Source organism: Canis aureus, chromosome 6 (genome assembly GCF_053574225.1).
Source record: "Canis aureus isolate CA01 chromosome 6, VMU_Caureus_v.1.0, whole genome shotgun sequence".
Lineage (NCBI taxonomy): Eukaryota > Metazoa > Chordata > Mammalia > Carnivora > Canidae > Canis > Canis aureus.
The window spans coordinates 42,093,930-42,108,003 of NC_135616.1; the positions used below are offsets into that span (position 1 = coordinate 42,093,930).

At 43.2% G+C, this 14,074-nt stretch overlaps 1 protein-coding gene across 1 annotated transcript; it reads left to right on the forward strand.

Moving 5' to 3' along the window:
* The first annotated feature begins 622 nt into the window (after positions 1 to 622).
* Positions 623 to 11,523, forward strand: SRP9 (signal recognition particle 9). Its single transcript, XM_077901298.1, has 3 exons — positions 623 to 818; positions 5,627 to 5,695; positions 9,295 to 11,523. The coding sequence occupies exons 1-3, from the start codon at positions 747 to 749 to the stop codon at positions 9,412 to 9,414; spliced, it is 261 nt and encodes an 86-aa protein (XP_077757424.1). The 5' UTR covers positions 623 to 746; the 3' UTR covers positions 9,415 to 11,523.
* The last annotated feature ends 2,551 nt before the right edge of the window (positions 11,524 to 14,074 follow it).

The window sequence follows — 14,074 nt, forward strand, 5'->3', positions numbered from 1 at the left end:
CCCCTGCGGGGAGCTGCATCGGGACTGGATCGCGCCCGCCCGAGCGAGCGGAGGGCAGACGCTCAGCCGCTGAGCCACCCAGATGCCCCCGGGCTGCAGGTTTAAAGCCGGTGTGTTTCACCGTATGTAAGATACCCCTCCATCCACCTGACGAAGGCCAGGTGCTCCTCCACGTCCCCCGCTGCCTGCAGAGCCAAGCGCAGGTAAGGACGGGACCTCCTCCCGGCTTCCTCTCCCCCTCCCCTAGCGCCCACCCCCGGCGTCCACCCGAGGTCTGGAACACAGCGGCCGCGCCCCGGCCCCGCGCGCCCGCGCCTCCTCGGGGTCCATCGCACACACTTCCCCGCTGCGCGCCTGCGTCCGCGTCTCCCCTTCTCGGCCAGGCCGCGGGCGGACAGGCGCCGCGTGGGGGCCGCGGGAACCCCGGCCTGACCACTCAGTCCCGCCCTCGCTCCTCCGGTGCGGACGGGGGCGCTGTCCGCACCTCCCCCCCACCCCCGGCTCCCTGCTCTCGACTTCTCCCGCGAGCTCCCAGAGCCGCCGGCTTGGGGCTCCGCCCCTCCCGGCAGCATCCCTCCTTTCCATTGGGCGAGGCCGGGCCGGGCTGTCCAATGGGACGAGGCGTTGGTGCGAGGCGGCGCCGCCATCTTGGGCCGCTGGGCCCCCCGCATCGGTCTCTGGCCGCCCGAGGTAGGTGGTAGGTGGGCCGGGCCGCGCCCCCTGCCTGCGTCCGCTGCGGACCCACGATGCCGCAGTACCAGACCTGGGAGGAGTTCAGCCGCGCGGCCGAGAAACTCTACCTCGCCGACCCTATGAAGGTGCGTCCCCGCGGGGCCGCTGGCTCGCCCCGGGTCAGGATGTCTTCCCTGCGGTCCGCGCGGCCGCCAGCCGCTGCAGCCCGCCGGGAGGTGCGGGGGGTGAGCCCAGCCCGACCCCGCCGGGCGTCGTGGTATCCACGGGCTCCTCCCCGAGGCTCGGGAGGGGTCTCGGCGGGTCCCCCGGGGCGCCCCGGGCCGCCTTCCCCGCCCCCAAGCCCCGAGCTTCCGTGGTGCTGCGGGTGGTTTACGTGTCTCTGCCGGCCGGCTCCTCCCCCTGCGGCGGCGGCCTCCAGACCCCCCCTCGCCCCTCGCGCCCCGGACTGCCTTGAAGGCCGCCCCAGCTCGGAGGCGTGCACACCCCTTAGACCCGAGGGCCTTTCTCAGTCGGAGGTCAGTGCTTCGAGTATACGAGCGTGTTTGCACCCTCTTCTCAGGGAAATGCCCCGACACAGAAGCGTAGGGGCCCATTCGCAGCCCCCGCAGAAGTTGCCACGAGTAGATGCCTGAGCTCCTTCCTAAAGGGCCCCCCAGAAGCCCCAGTGACGGGGACTGCAGCGTTCAGACCTCGATTTCTCTTCCTCTCCGGTTTTCACTTATCTTGGTGTCAGATCCACAGACGGTTTAAAATAGCTCCTCGCCAGTCAAGAAAAAAGAAAAAAAAAAAAAAAAAGTCTTGGTATGTTTTTAGACCTAGATGAGTAACAAGAAGCCCTGAAACAGTGTTTATCCGTTCTTTACAATAAAATGATGTAACAGTTGCAGATGATGAAATGAGTTAGGTTATTTTTGAAATGGGGTATTTTGTGTGTGACACGGTTTCTGGCTCTCCGGTTGGGTCGACACCACCACCACCACCACCACCACCCCCCTTGTTTGTAGGGACATGTGTCTATCCACACAAGCAGCGCACCCTGAAAACGATACAGGATTTTTGTCCAGAAGTACGCCCACAGTACACAGAATGTTTGAAACCCTGACATCAAGAGCAGTCCTGCTTTAAGAATGTGGTAGGAAGGTGAACACAAGGTGGGCTATGAACAGAGCCAGTCTGGAAGGGGCAGGATGGGGAGCTTCTCAGTCAGCTCTTCACCCCACCGAGAAGTCCAGGGCTCAGAAACTTTGCTGGGTTTCAGCTCTGATTTTTAGATGGGGAAGGGGAGGAATGAGGAGAGGACCTTGGCAGCAGTGTCCTGGAGTGCCTTGTATGTGACAGGCACTTTGCATGACACATCCTTACGGGTATGATTTATGTGAGCAGTCAAGACAGTGTCTGGAGGTAGACTGATGGACAGTCTTTGATGCCTTAACTGGATTGCCTCATCTAAGAGAGAAAGCTAATACTTGAACCCAGTTCTCTAAACCCCAAGTCTGTGCTGTCTCTGCTAGTCCACACAGCCAGAACAATAGGAGACTCAGAACCTGTTTTACAGGATTCTCTGTCTTCTATGCCGCCCTCCTGGGCTGTCAAGTGTACCTGTCACCCCTTACCATTCTCTCTCACATTGCTTCATTGAAGGTGGCGTTACTGCTGGACCACGTTACAACCTCTCAGTCCATCTGCCTTTTTAATCCCTCCTCCATTCGTGCCACAACTGTCAAAAACAGAAATGGAATTCCTTCCGTTTCCTACTTAAATGCTGGTTTCCCGTTGATTGCCGGGTAAAGCGCAGACTCCCAGTCCACAGTGTGACCCTCTCCAGCCTCTCTGGCTTTGTCCTCCCACCCCATCCAGCATCCTCAGAATTTAGGTCTTCATTCACACTGCTGCTTCACCTCTGTCCTACCCTCTTCCCTGAAGCATGCATGTTGCAACAGCCACCCTTTGTGAAGCCTTTTAACACGTCCCCTTCCCCCAACTTAAATCACTGTTTTCTCTTTGAGCATTTCACCTGTATATCCCCCTATAAAAGGACTTCATTCATGCTGTCTTGTGTTTGGTTACTTTGGTTGGTTGAGTTCAAAGTTCCTAAGAGAGCAAGAATCTTGATTGCTTTCTCTCTGTGGCATCTGATCTGGTAACTTAGATGCCCCTCAGTCACAAAATAGGTGCTCTGATAGTACCGTGGAGGTTTTAACTCTGACTTCTCATGAAGCCAACCAGCGTTTTTCTAACTGAGAGTTAAAACTTTACATAGTTGTTAGGCTTAGTACATTTTAAAGTTTCTTTTTGTTTTTGGAGAACTGAATTTTTTAAAACACATAGAATTGATTTAAATAGCCCAATATATATAATCAGGTATCTACAGATAATCTAATTATTGTAATTTGTGTAAGTGCTTGGTGAGTTCCCTTTTCTCCTTCATCAAAACACATCTCAGAGTGCTGTGCCTTCTCCCACCTCCACCCCTCCAATCCCAGGGGAGCAGAGACATGGGAAAAGCTGAAGTGACAGCTCTTCACAGCCCTGTTCCTTTAGTTTCCAGAATTGTCTTGAGGCTTCTGTTTTTACATCATAACCATTTAAAAATTAGGTTCCTATTTTGGCTTGTAGATACAGGCACTTTTTTAAACAGCCAGTTAAACAAGAGTTATTTATATTGGTCAGCAAAAAAACGGACTCCACCGCAGTACGCTATTTTGAATCTGTCATTTAAAAAAATAAAAATGGGGGATCCCTGGGTGGCGCAGCAGTTTGGCGCCTGCCTTTGGCCCAGGGCGCGATCCTGGAGTCCTGGGATCGAATCCCACGTTGGGCTCCCGGTGCACGGAGCCTGCTTCTCCCTCTGCCTGTGTCTCTGCCTCCCTCTCTCTCTCTCTCTCTCTCTCTCTCTGTGTGTGTGACTATCATAAATAAATAAATAAAAATTTTTTAAATTAGAAAAAAATAAAATAAAAAAATAAAAATGATGTTCCGAGAAGTTGTAAACTATTGGGAGATGTTTTCTTCCAAATCAGTCATTTTCTTGGCCACTGAACTGTAGAATGCCAGATAACAAAAGGTATCATGTCGCATGCTGTTCAATATAGGAATTATTTTGGGAAAGTTATTGGTGGAGACTTCTTTTCAAGACAAAATTCTGCCTTTCTGTTGAAATGCATTGTGTTGTGCCATCACGATAAAGATGTGATTTTGCTGAATGCTTGAGTCCGAATTCACCTCCTGAGGGCCATGGGGAGGGGACGGCATGAACTATAACTGCAGCAGTACTTCCTGCAACATGGACTTGGACCTACAGAGCCTTGTCTGCTGTTTTCCCCCTACTTTTCCTATCATTTCTCTTGTCTGGGTTGTGGGTGTTGTAGGAAGGAAAAACTTTCTTCTTCCCTCTTAGGTATAACAGCTGGGGCCCTGCATATTAAACTGACAACAGATTAACAAGACAGAAAATCCAACATGTATGCAGTAGGCATGGAGTTGACAAAGTCTTTGACTTGAGGAGGCAGCTATAATTGGGGCCTATATACCACGTAAACAGGGGTGATAATGCATGGAAAAGAGGGTGGACTAAGGAAAGAAATAAGTTTAGGGCTTCTGTGGAGGGGAGTAAATTGTAGGAAGGTGATTAGTAAGGATTGTTACGCAGATGAAGAGCCCTCCTTTTCCTCCTAAGGGGAGTAAAGCACCTTTACTGTTAGAAAACAAAGGTTAACGTAGCCCTGCTTTTAGACAGAAAGGGCAGAGAGCTAATTGTTCTCCTCTCAAAATAGTCCTTATGCCAAAATTACATGTTTGAGGAGGCATGTTGTGATCCCCTTCAATATATAGATGGTCCCCAACTTGCATGGACCTTCGTTTTTTTGACTTTTGGTACTAAAAAACCATATAAATTCAGTAGAAATCGTACTGTGAGTTTGAATTTTGATCTTTTCTTGGGCTAGTGATATACGGACAACACTGTCGTCATGGTGGCCACAGCCAGTAGTGGACTACAGCTCTCCATCAGCCAGGCAATCACAAGGGTAAACAACTGATAGACTTACAGCTATTCTGTGCCCACACAGGCATTCTGTTTTTCATTTTCAGTATGGTATTCAACAAATTACATGAGACATTCAACATTTAGTATCAAATAGGCTTGTGTTAGATAATTTTGTTCACCTCTAGGCTAATGTAAGTGTTTGGAGCATGTTTAAGGTAGGCTAGACTATAATGTTTGGTAAAGTATGTGTATTAAATGTATTTTTGGCTTAACGATATTCTTCTTTTAAGATTTTATTTTTAATCTCTATACCCAACATGGGGCTCAAACTTAGAACCTGGAGATCAAGAGTGGCATGCTGTACAGACTGAGCTGGCCACACACCTGTGATAATTTCAATTTATGATACTTTCAACTGACAGTGGTTTTATTGGGGCATAACCCATTGTAAGTTGAGGAAGATCTGTATATTCTTCAGGGGGGCGGGGAGAAAGGGAGAGAGAGAACCCCAAGCAGGCTCCACACCCAGCATGGAGCCTAACACAGCTCCCCGAGATCATGACCGGAGCCAAAATCAAGAGTTAGATACTTAACCAGCTGAGCCACCAGACGCCTCAAGATCTGGGTATTCTTAATGCCAAACCACCCTAAGAGTCTCATGGACATTCCCTGAATATGGATGTGTTTCAGGAATTTTCAGTATATCTCTTCAAACGTTGCAAATAAATATCTAACTTTCTAATAAGTCTTTTTAAGAAATTATAGCAATAGGATGAACCAAAATACTGTTTTGTATCTCATTTCAATAATGGTGATTACAGTAAAGATGCCTTTAGATGTTTTGGCTGTTAATTCTGAAAGGATCCTTTTTAGCATACCCGAAGACTAAATTATTTATGAGAAATGCTTTCTGACGTCATTTTTTCTAAATATGTATTTTTATTTCAGGCACGTGTGGTTCTCAAATATAGGCATTCTGATGGGAGTTTGTGTATTAAAGTAACAGATGATTTAGTTGTAAGTATACATTTTTATTTGTTGCATACTTCCAGATTTGTTTGAGTTAATCGTTTGAGATTATTTACATAGAATTTATGGCGATTACCCATTAGAATGTTTATTTTGCATTTCATTCCAAAGTCAAAAACCTCATTCTAGAAGCCACTTTCATGGACTCGGGGAAATAACTTACTTTGTTGATGCAGTATGTCAAGTGTAACCTAATCACTTTCTTCAGATCTTAAGCAAAGGAGCATAGACTAAAAGTGGACATGGTATAGAGGGCTCCTTGTGAGCATAGGGGGAGGAAATGATGGCTTTGTGTAGTGCCTTCCCTCCTCCCTAGCTGCACAGTCTCATCAATTCCAAGACCCTCTGCCACCTGATGGCTATATGTAGCAGTTGTCCACTGAACTACTCTTGCTGAGAGCCGCTAATTTCCAAACCTGATAGTCTCATCGGTTCACATCTTATTGGACTTCTTGCTGCTTCTGATACAGAAAACCACTCTGGTGGGAATTATTTTGGCATCTGTGGCTCCATTTTGTCTTATTTTTCTGTTTCTGTCTTATTACTCTTTGCTGATAAATACTGGTTTCTTCAGGATTCTGTCCTGGGTTATCTTTTCCTACTGCTTCTGGAGGCACCCATTCAGTCATGGAGCACAGGGCTGCCTGATTCTAGGTCTGTCTCCAGATTTGTACATTTGGCTCACGTTTTTCTTCTGACTTCCTGACTAGCTCTCTGCTAGGCCTCCTTTACCTTGGTGCCGCTCACAAGCAGCCTGTCTGGAATGGGACTCCTTGTCTCTGCTCCAACTGCTGCTTCCTGTTAACTCTCCCGTTCTTGTGTCCCTGGCCCTTGGACAAGCTTGAAGAGCTTGTATTTTGATCCTTGACATGCTCCAGGTGCTCTCCAAGCATGTGGGAACTACTGGCTCGATCACCCTTGTCTCAGTTCCTGTCATGGTCACTCTATCTTTGCTGTGGCTCCCTGAAGTTGAGGGTGTCACTCTCACCTGGCTCCTCTGCTAGACCAGTCTCCCGAATGTGTCCCTGCTGTCCAGTTGTCCAGAGGGATCAACTCTGGGAGAGTTGAGAGAGGGAGAGTTGATCCAGTTGCCCAGAGGGATTTCTGAACATGCACATTTGGTGGTTATAACCCTGCTTGCTTAGTGGCTCCTCATCACTCACGATGTCACTGCAGCCTCCCATCCCCTCCATCGTCTGTCACATGTTGCTGTGGGACTCCTGAGACGAGGTGGGTTGTCCTAGACCTCTGCTGGTCCCTTTCTCTTACTGTGGCACTGAATCCCACTGCTGGCCTAGGTGGCGAGATGGGGACTGACTTTTCAAAACCCATCTAGAAGGATTTCTTCATCTCTTGCTTTTCTTTTGGCTCTTTTTGTGCTGTATCACCATTGTTTTATCAAGTGTGTCTTTTTAGTAGTAGATTGTGAGTTTCGGGACACTAGGGTGCAGAAAGACGTTTCCAGTGACTAGCATGGTGTCCTGACCCGGAGAGCACTTATAAACAGGCTCGTAATAGATTAATTCTCTAAAAATTTCATAGTGATTAAAAATCCCTATCTGTCTCTGGTCGTATGTTAGATTTTATATATTTGTGTTCAAGGTTCCATTGTGAGGTTGCATAAATTCAGACTTTTAATGATTACCATGTCTTCCAGGGACCAATTAAATTTGAAGTAACTGAAAATATGAAGAATGAAGAGAACCTTGAGCTGTAGTGTGCTAGACCTAGAGTGAAGAGACTTGAATCTTAATTTAGCCATTACCAGCGTTTCGGCCTTGGAAAAGTTCAGGCCAAAAGTTTGGCTTTATGGGCCTCAGTCCCTTATGTAAAGTGCCATAGTGGTAGTCTGCTTCCCTGATTGGGGTGTGGGTAGTAAACCACACAGGTGAAAGTACCTGCCTCTTAGTACATCCACACATGTGTGCTTGATCCTGGAGCCTTCACATTGAGGATCGTCCCAGTTGTGAGGGGCACACAGAGCGTAGGTATATCTGCTGAGGAGAAGTTGGCATGTCCTGTTATAAAATAGGAAAAAGTGCAGAACTGATTTTGATACAAAAGGCTTTATCTCAAAATGATGACTTTGCATCTGGTAACGATAAAACATAATTAAGGATACAGGGATGACAGTAGTGCCAAGAACTTTGTCACATTGATGATTCCTGTGACAAAATCGAAATATGAAAAATGCCTTCTGTTTTCTTTCTTTCTTTTTTTTTTGTTTTGTTTTGTTTTGTTTTGTTTTCTTTCTTAAAACTACTGGAATTAAAAAAAAAAAAAAAACTACTGGAATTGGTCCCTATTTGGAGGGGGCTAAAACACAAAACCATCCTCCTAAATAGTAAACATATGAACCAACTCCCAATGGTAAAACACTATTTTCTAATAACTCTTGAAAAGTGTGTACACTTCCCTTGCTAATTTGTTTTAACTATTAAGTCCTTCAGAAACTCAGTCTTAGGCTACATTTATTATAATCACCATGTGGCTTTGACTTTTTTATAATCCTATTTATGCATCATTTCTTCTAATCCCATAACTGATGTATAATATTGTATATGAATCTGAAATTTTTTCTGTCAAACTGCAGTGACAATGTAGATAGATCCTCCCACAGCAGGTGTACTGAAATTGAAATGATAGAAATTATTATGGCCTCTTTACAAGATTGTTACACAAATTTCCGCAATATATGGATAACGATTTTGAGTGATTTTTAAAGGCAAAATGAGTTCAGACCAGTCAGGGATGATAAGATTGAATTATAAATTACTTAAGTTGATGAATATTATTGTAGGATCATTCATTCCCTATAAGACTCATGTGAAGCCTTAAAATGGGCTAAAGAAAAATGGACATTTTATTACAAAATGAGGGAAAGAGTTGCCAGCTTAAATTTGATATTTTTGAAGACTCTAGAAGAACAAATAGTTTTTGAGAAACCATAAGCAGATCTTAAGTATCTATCGGAGAGTTTAACTTATAGCAAGGAAGAATTTGGTCTGGATTAAAAATTGTGTAAGCCTTTGGAAAATCAAGGTTGGACAGATTTATCTGGTTTAATTTAGATCATGACCAGCTGTGAGCAAGGGATGCTGGATTCTTTTTTTTTCTTAAATTACCATTACTACCCCTGCCCCATTTCCCAATTTAACGAGTAGGGAAAGCTATCCTAATATTGGTATGCTTTTCCCAGTTGAATTAACTCAATTTAAAACCCAGTTTAACTCAGATAATCATGACCAGATCCCAGGGAGAAAATAATCTGATTCTAAGCCTTGAATTCTCATCAGATCCACAGCAGGACTTGGCATATTACTTAATTGGTCATTTTTGAGGAGCTTCTATTAGAGTTCATTTAGTTTTTTGCTTACAGCAGTGGAGTTGGAAATACTATAAGATACTAAAGAAACGCGATTGCTGGGGGCTTAGAAACTTGAGTGTTAACTGCCTTAGTATGACCTCTAGAGGGAATAGAGCAAAACACAGTAGGAAGAACTCTATTTGTACCCAATCCTACATTTGCTACGTTGTTGATAATCTAGTTTTACACAGTTAATGTGTACTTTTAAATTTTCTGACAGTGTTTGGTGTATAGAACAGACCAAGCCCAAGATGTAAAGAAGATTGAGAAATTCCACAGTCAACTAATGCGACTCATGGTAGCCAAGGAATCCCGCAGTGTTGCCATGGAAACGGACTGACGGGTTTGAAATGAAGATCCTTCATGTTCTTAGGAAGTAAATATCTTTTGAATCAGAAAAAGTGTTGGGAAAGAAAATATGTAACTAAGTGGGCTCTTCAGAAGTGGGGAGATCATTTTTTGTACTTTGTTTTTTAATGTTTACTTTAGAGAGCTAGGAACGTACATGCTTTCAGGTAGAAAGCCTTTATTTTTGGAAATTCAGTAAAAGGCAGTTCTTAAATTTAGTTAATCTGTCTTTAAAAGAAAATTAAATTTAACCATTTTGCTGGATTGTTGTATTTCTTTTGGAGCATAAAATTTGTGCTATTGATGACCAACAAACATAAAATATGGTAATTGGAATTACCTGTGCACAGCAGTGTACCTATGTATAATATAGTAATGTAGTCTCAGTTCTATCTAAAAGTAATCATGGAAATGAGTATGCTTTACCTAAAACTTTTCCAAACTTAAACTGTATTTTTGAATGTAAGGAATTTGTAGTATTGTTAGCTTGTTGAGCAGGGACTTGCTTTAAATCTAGTTTCCAGTGCTCAAAAACAACTGCATTTACTTGAAGTGCATGAACAGATGATCACTAGTGGACTGAACCACCATATTACGCAAGTATTTGCTGCAGATTTCCCATCTATATTTTCTCAGAAGGGCTAAAGATTATTTGAACTGTTAAATCTTTGCATATGTCTGTGCCACTCCTGCCTGTTTCTCCCTGTACTTAACCAAGGTGTTGAACATGACTGTCACAACTGTTATTTTTTCCATTAAGCCAGAAGGATATCATTTGATATTTATCGTATAATTGTAACCTCAGTTTTACCATCTCAATGTAATGTTCACATGTTGCTTCCTACATTAAAATATTTTTTGTTAGGACTTTGTCGTGTTGAGCAACATTTTAACCTGGACAATTCTATCAGCCATATGAAATTTTGCATGTTTCAGAGAAGTCAGTGAGTAAAATATTATATGAATATACATTGTTTCTCTTGAAGTGTATAACTTCTCGAGAATTAATGATTTTTTTGACTGAGATTTACTGTATTCATTTAATGTAAGATGAGCCTGATGAGCCTGATTTTGTTGTTGGTACTTTTTATTATTACATGACTTTCTCTTAAGATGTCTGTTGATTGCAAGGTGGTTTTCTTGATTAAGAAAAGTAACATCAGGGGCGCCTGGGTGGCTCAGTGGCTGAGTGTCTGCCTTTGGCTCAGGTCATGATCCCAGGGTCCTGAGATCAAGTCCTGCATCAGAATCCCCGCAGGGAGCGTGCTTCTCCCTCTGCCTATGTCTCTGCTTCTCTCTGTCCCACATACATACATACATACATACATACATAAATAAAACTAAATAAAATACGTAAATAAGTAACATCAAATAGTAAAGGAGGTTTGGGGATTGGGGTGAATTAATGGGCTCACCGGAGGATTTTTTGACCTTCTTTGTTCTCATTTACACCTTCTGCTTTTTAACACTACTTTATTTATTAAAATAACCTGAAAGGAAGGGCCTGGGATTTGGGTTCCTTGAGTCCTTGTAGCTTACAGCAGAGAGAGGAGAGCAGAAGTTGCAAGCAGGCAGCCTGGGCTACAGTCTTGACTGGCCTGCTTCCCAACTGTGGTCTTATGCTTCTCTAAGCCTCTGCTTCCTTCTCTGGAAATTGGGCCGACAGCAGGATTCCTAGGACATGAGGAGGATCAAATGGTAGAACCTATTGTAAGCCCTTGGTACAGTACTTGAAACACTGTAATGCTCAGTAGATGGTAGCCGCTAGAAGTAGTCATTTTATTTTTCAGGGCAAAAAGTATGGCTGGCTCTTAAGGTTTATTTCATAATTTCCATTGAAGGATTATTTAGAGGTAGCATTTTCTGCCTTTTCTGCTGAGAGCTGTGTCTATTATTAAATGCCATTTTTGGCAGTTGGGAAGCAAAACAAAACTGCCCCCATAGAGAATGTTCTTACTGGGGAGAAACAGAAATCCTTAAATATAAAACTTGCGTTTATTTGTGTCTGTACATATTAAGAGAATTAATTGGTAAATGTATCAAATTTCTTAAAGACCATATAAATAATAAAACATCAACTCATCATATATTCTGAAAATTACAGTGCTGTATACTCAAATTTTTTTTTTTTTTTGTAATCATGAAGTATTTCTTGACACCATAATCACACTTAGCTGGGTTAATTTTTAGCAAACATGTTAGAAATATATTTGATCAAACACTGCTGACTAAGGTAATCCATATGAAGTCACTGTAGTAATTGGGATTCTGGGTATCGCAGTTAAAATTTCATTTTGTTTTTCTCTTCTAAAGACCCACTCTCCTTGGAGCACAGAGTTCATTAAATAAACATTGCTATTTGGCTACATATACTCTCTACTGTAAAGGATTGGATTCTCCCTCTTGGGGTACCTAGTCTGCCAACTTTCTGTCTTAAAAATATAAAGTCTCAGGGCGCCTTGTGGGGACGCTCAGTTGGTTAAGCATCTGACTCTTGATTTCAGCTGAGCTCATGATCTCAGGGTCATGAAATCAAGCCTGTGGGGGCGTGGAGCCTGCTTAAGATACTCCCACTCTCTCTCTCCCTGTGCTCCTCTCCTTCCTCATTCATACTCATTCTCTCTCTCCCAAAATGTGTGTTTGTGTGAATAATATATTAATAATATATATTAATAATATATTAATAATATATATTATTATTCACACACAAAATCTTTCTCACCCACAGCCCTAAGTCATTGATTAGAGGCAGTGTTGGCAACATTTTATAGTTGATACTTTGTTACCCTTAGAAAAACTAACATTAACAATTGTATGATGGTAATAGTCTTCAGAGTGTTCTAAAACTAATTCAAAATGAGTGAAATGTGAAATTAATTGCCCAAGAATGGTTAAAGGTCCTATCTTTTCTTCTTGCTGAAAATAAAACTGAAAACCAAATCCCTACATTTATTGCACTCCTTCTGCTCATCTTAATAAAAAATGCCTTGTGGTAATTGCAGTATCATCATATTTAGTCTTACTTCTCTTTAAACACAGGGAAGATGTTCTTTTGCTACTGCAGTTGAAATCTATGATGATGCAAGAAGAGAATTAAAATCTTTCATACCATTTCCTTACATTAAAAGCATTAGTTGGGGGAGCACCTGACTGGCTCAGTGGGAGAAGCTCTTGGTCTCAGGGTCATGAGTTTGAGGCCCATGTTGGGTGTAGAGAATAAACTTTAAAAAGCACTAGTTGGACTGGTTCCCGATAAGGTGGAGCAAGCTCATGCCACCATGACTCTTTCACCAAATACAGTTGTGAGCGCATGAAGCAGCTGTGTGAGGACTCTGAAAGAAAACAGCAGGTGGATTAGGAAGAAGATGAGACTTGGAAGTACCATTGAACCAGTGATAATTCACCATTTTCCCCCTCTGGTATCCCCCAGCCCAAATTCAGCACCCTGGAAGGATGATGGATATGAATGCTGGGGTGCAGACAGGCCACAAGCCCTCTCCGTCTGGTTCAAGGAGTACAAGGGGATCTTCTAATATACCCAAGAGAGTGCAGAAGTCCTTTGTATTGCTTCCTTATTCTTTTGTGTTCTCTTACACTGCCCCCCATCCCACCCCAGCAATCCCATGCTGGTGACAGCATCCACTACTGGCAGTGGGAACCTGCGGGAGCCAAAACTTGGGGAGATGACCCTTCCTCTTCCGTACAGCTTTGTCTCCAAGAGGGTATAACCAATTCCCATTGCATTTTTCTCTCTGCCCTCCATCCAGTTGGCCCTGGATGCAGACACTGTGGCAAAAGTGACTAGAGATAGAAGGAATCAAAGTACCAGAGAGATCACAGGGAGGAAAGAACTCAGAAAGTGACTTCATTAAGTTGTTTATGTACCTCTGGGTCCACTGCTAAGCTCTATGTATGTGTGGATCTGATCCTTTTCAGCAGACCAAAGACTAATAGACCACCACCCAAATCCCGGGCCAGTAACTGGGAGGCATTCACATGTGATAGATCCAAAAAGCACTGTATTGATTTTGAAAGTTGAACTGACATCCCAAATGGCACTCTGAAGGCTATGATTCCAGTGTCAGTTTAGCTTTCAAAATCTTTATCTGTGGGGTCCTCCTTTCAGTGAACAAACACAGGTGGAGGGACTCGCCTAGTTGGTAGAATGTATAAAAAATAAAATTGATCTTAAAAAGAAAAAAAAAAAAAACCTTTATCTGATCTCACACACCTGAAACTTATGTAATGTTTTATGTCAGTTTTGCCGGAATTTTTTTTTTTTTAATAATAGACCTTTGCCTATAAGCTAATCAGGTTGACTGCCTGCTGAAGCAGAAACTCAGTATTTTCCATAGGATTTAAACAAGACTTAGAGTTTAATGACAGTGTTCAAAATGTCAGGGATACAATCCAGAATTAGCTGGCATACCAGGAAATGGGGAAAATCTCAATTCATAGAAAAAGACAATCAGGAGATCCCAGCACTGAAATATCAGATGTTGGAATTATCTGACAGAGACTTTAAAGCAACTCTTATAAAAGTGAACCAGCAAGTAACCAAGAACATTTGTAGACCATGAAGAAATAATCTGCAAAGAAAAAAGTTATAGTACAAAATGGAGATTTTAGAACAGAAATACACAGTAATCAAA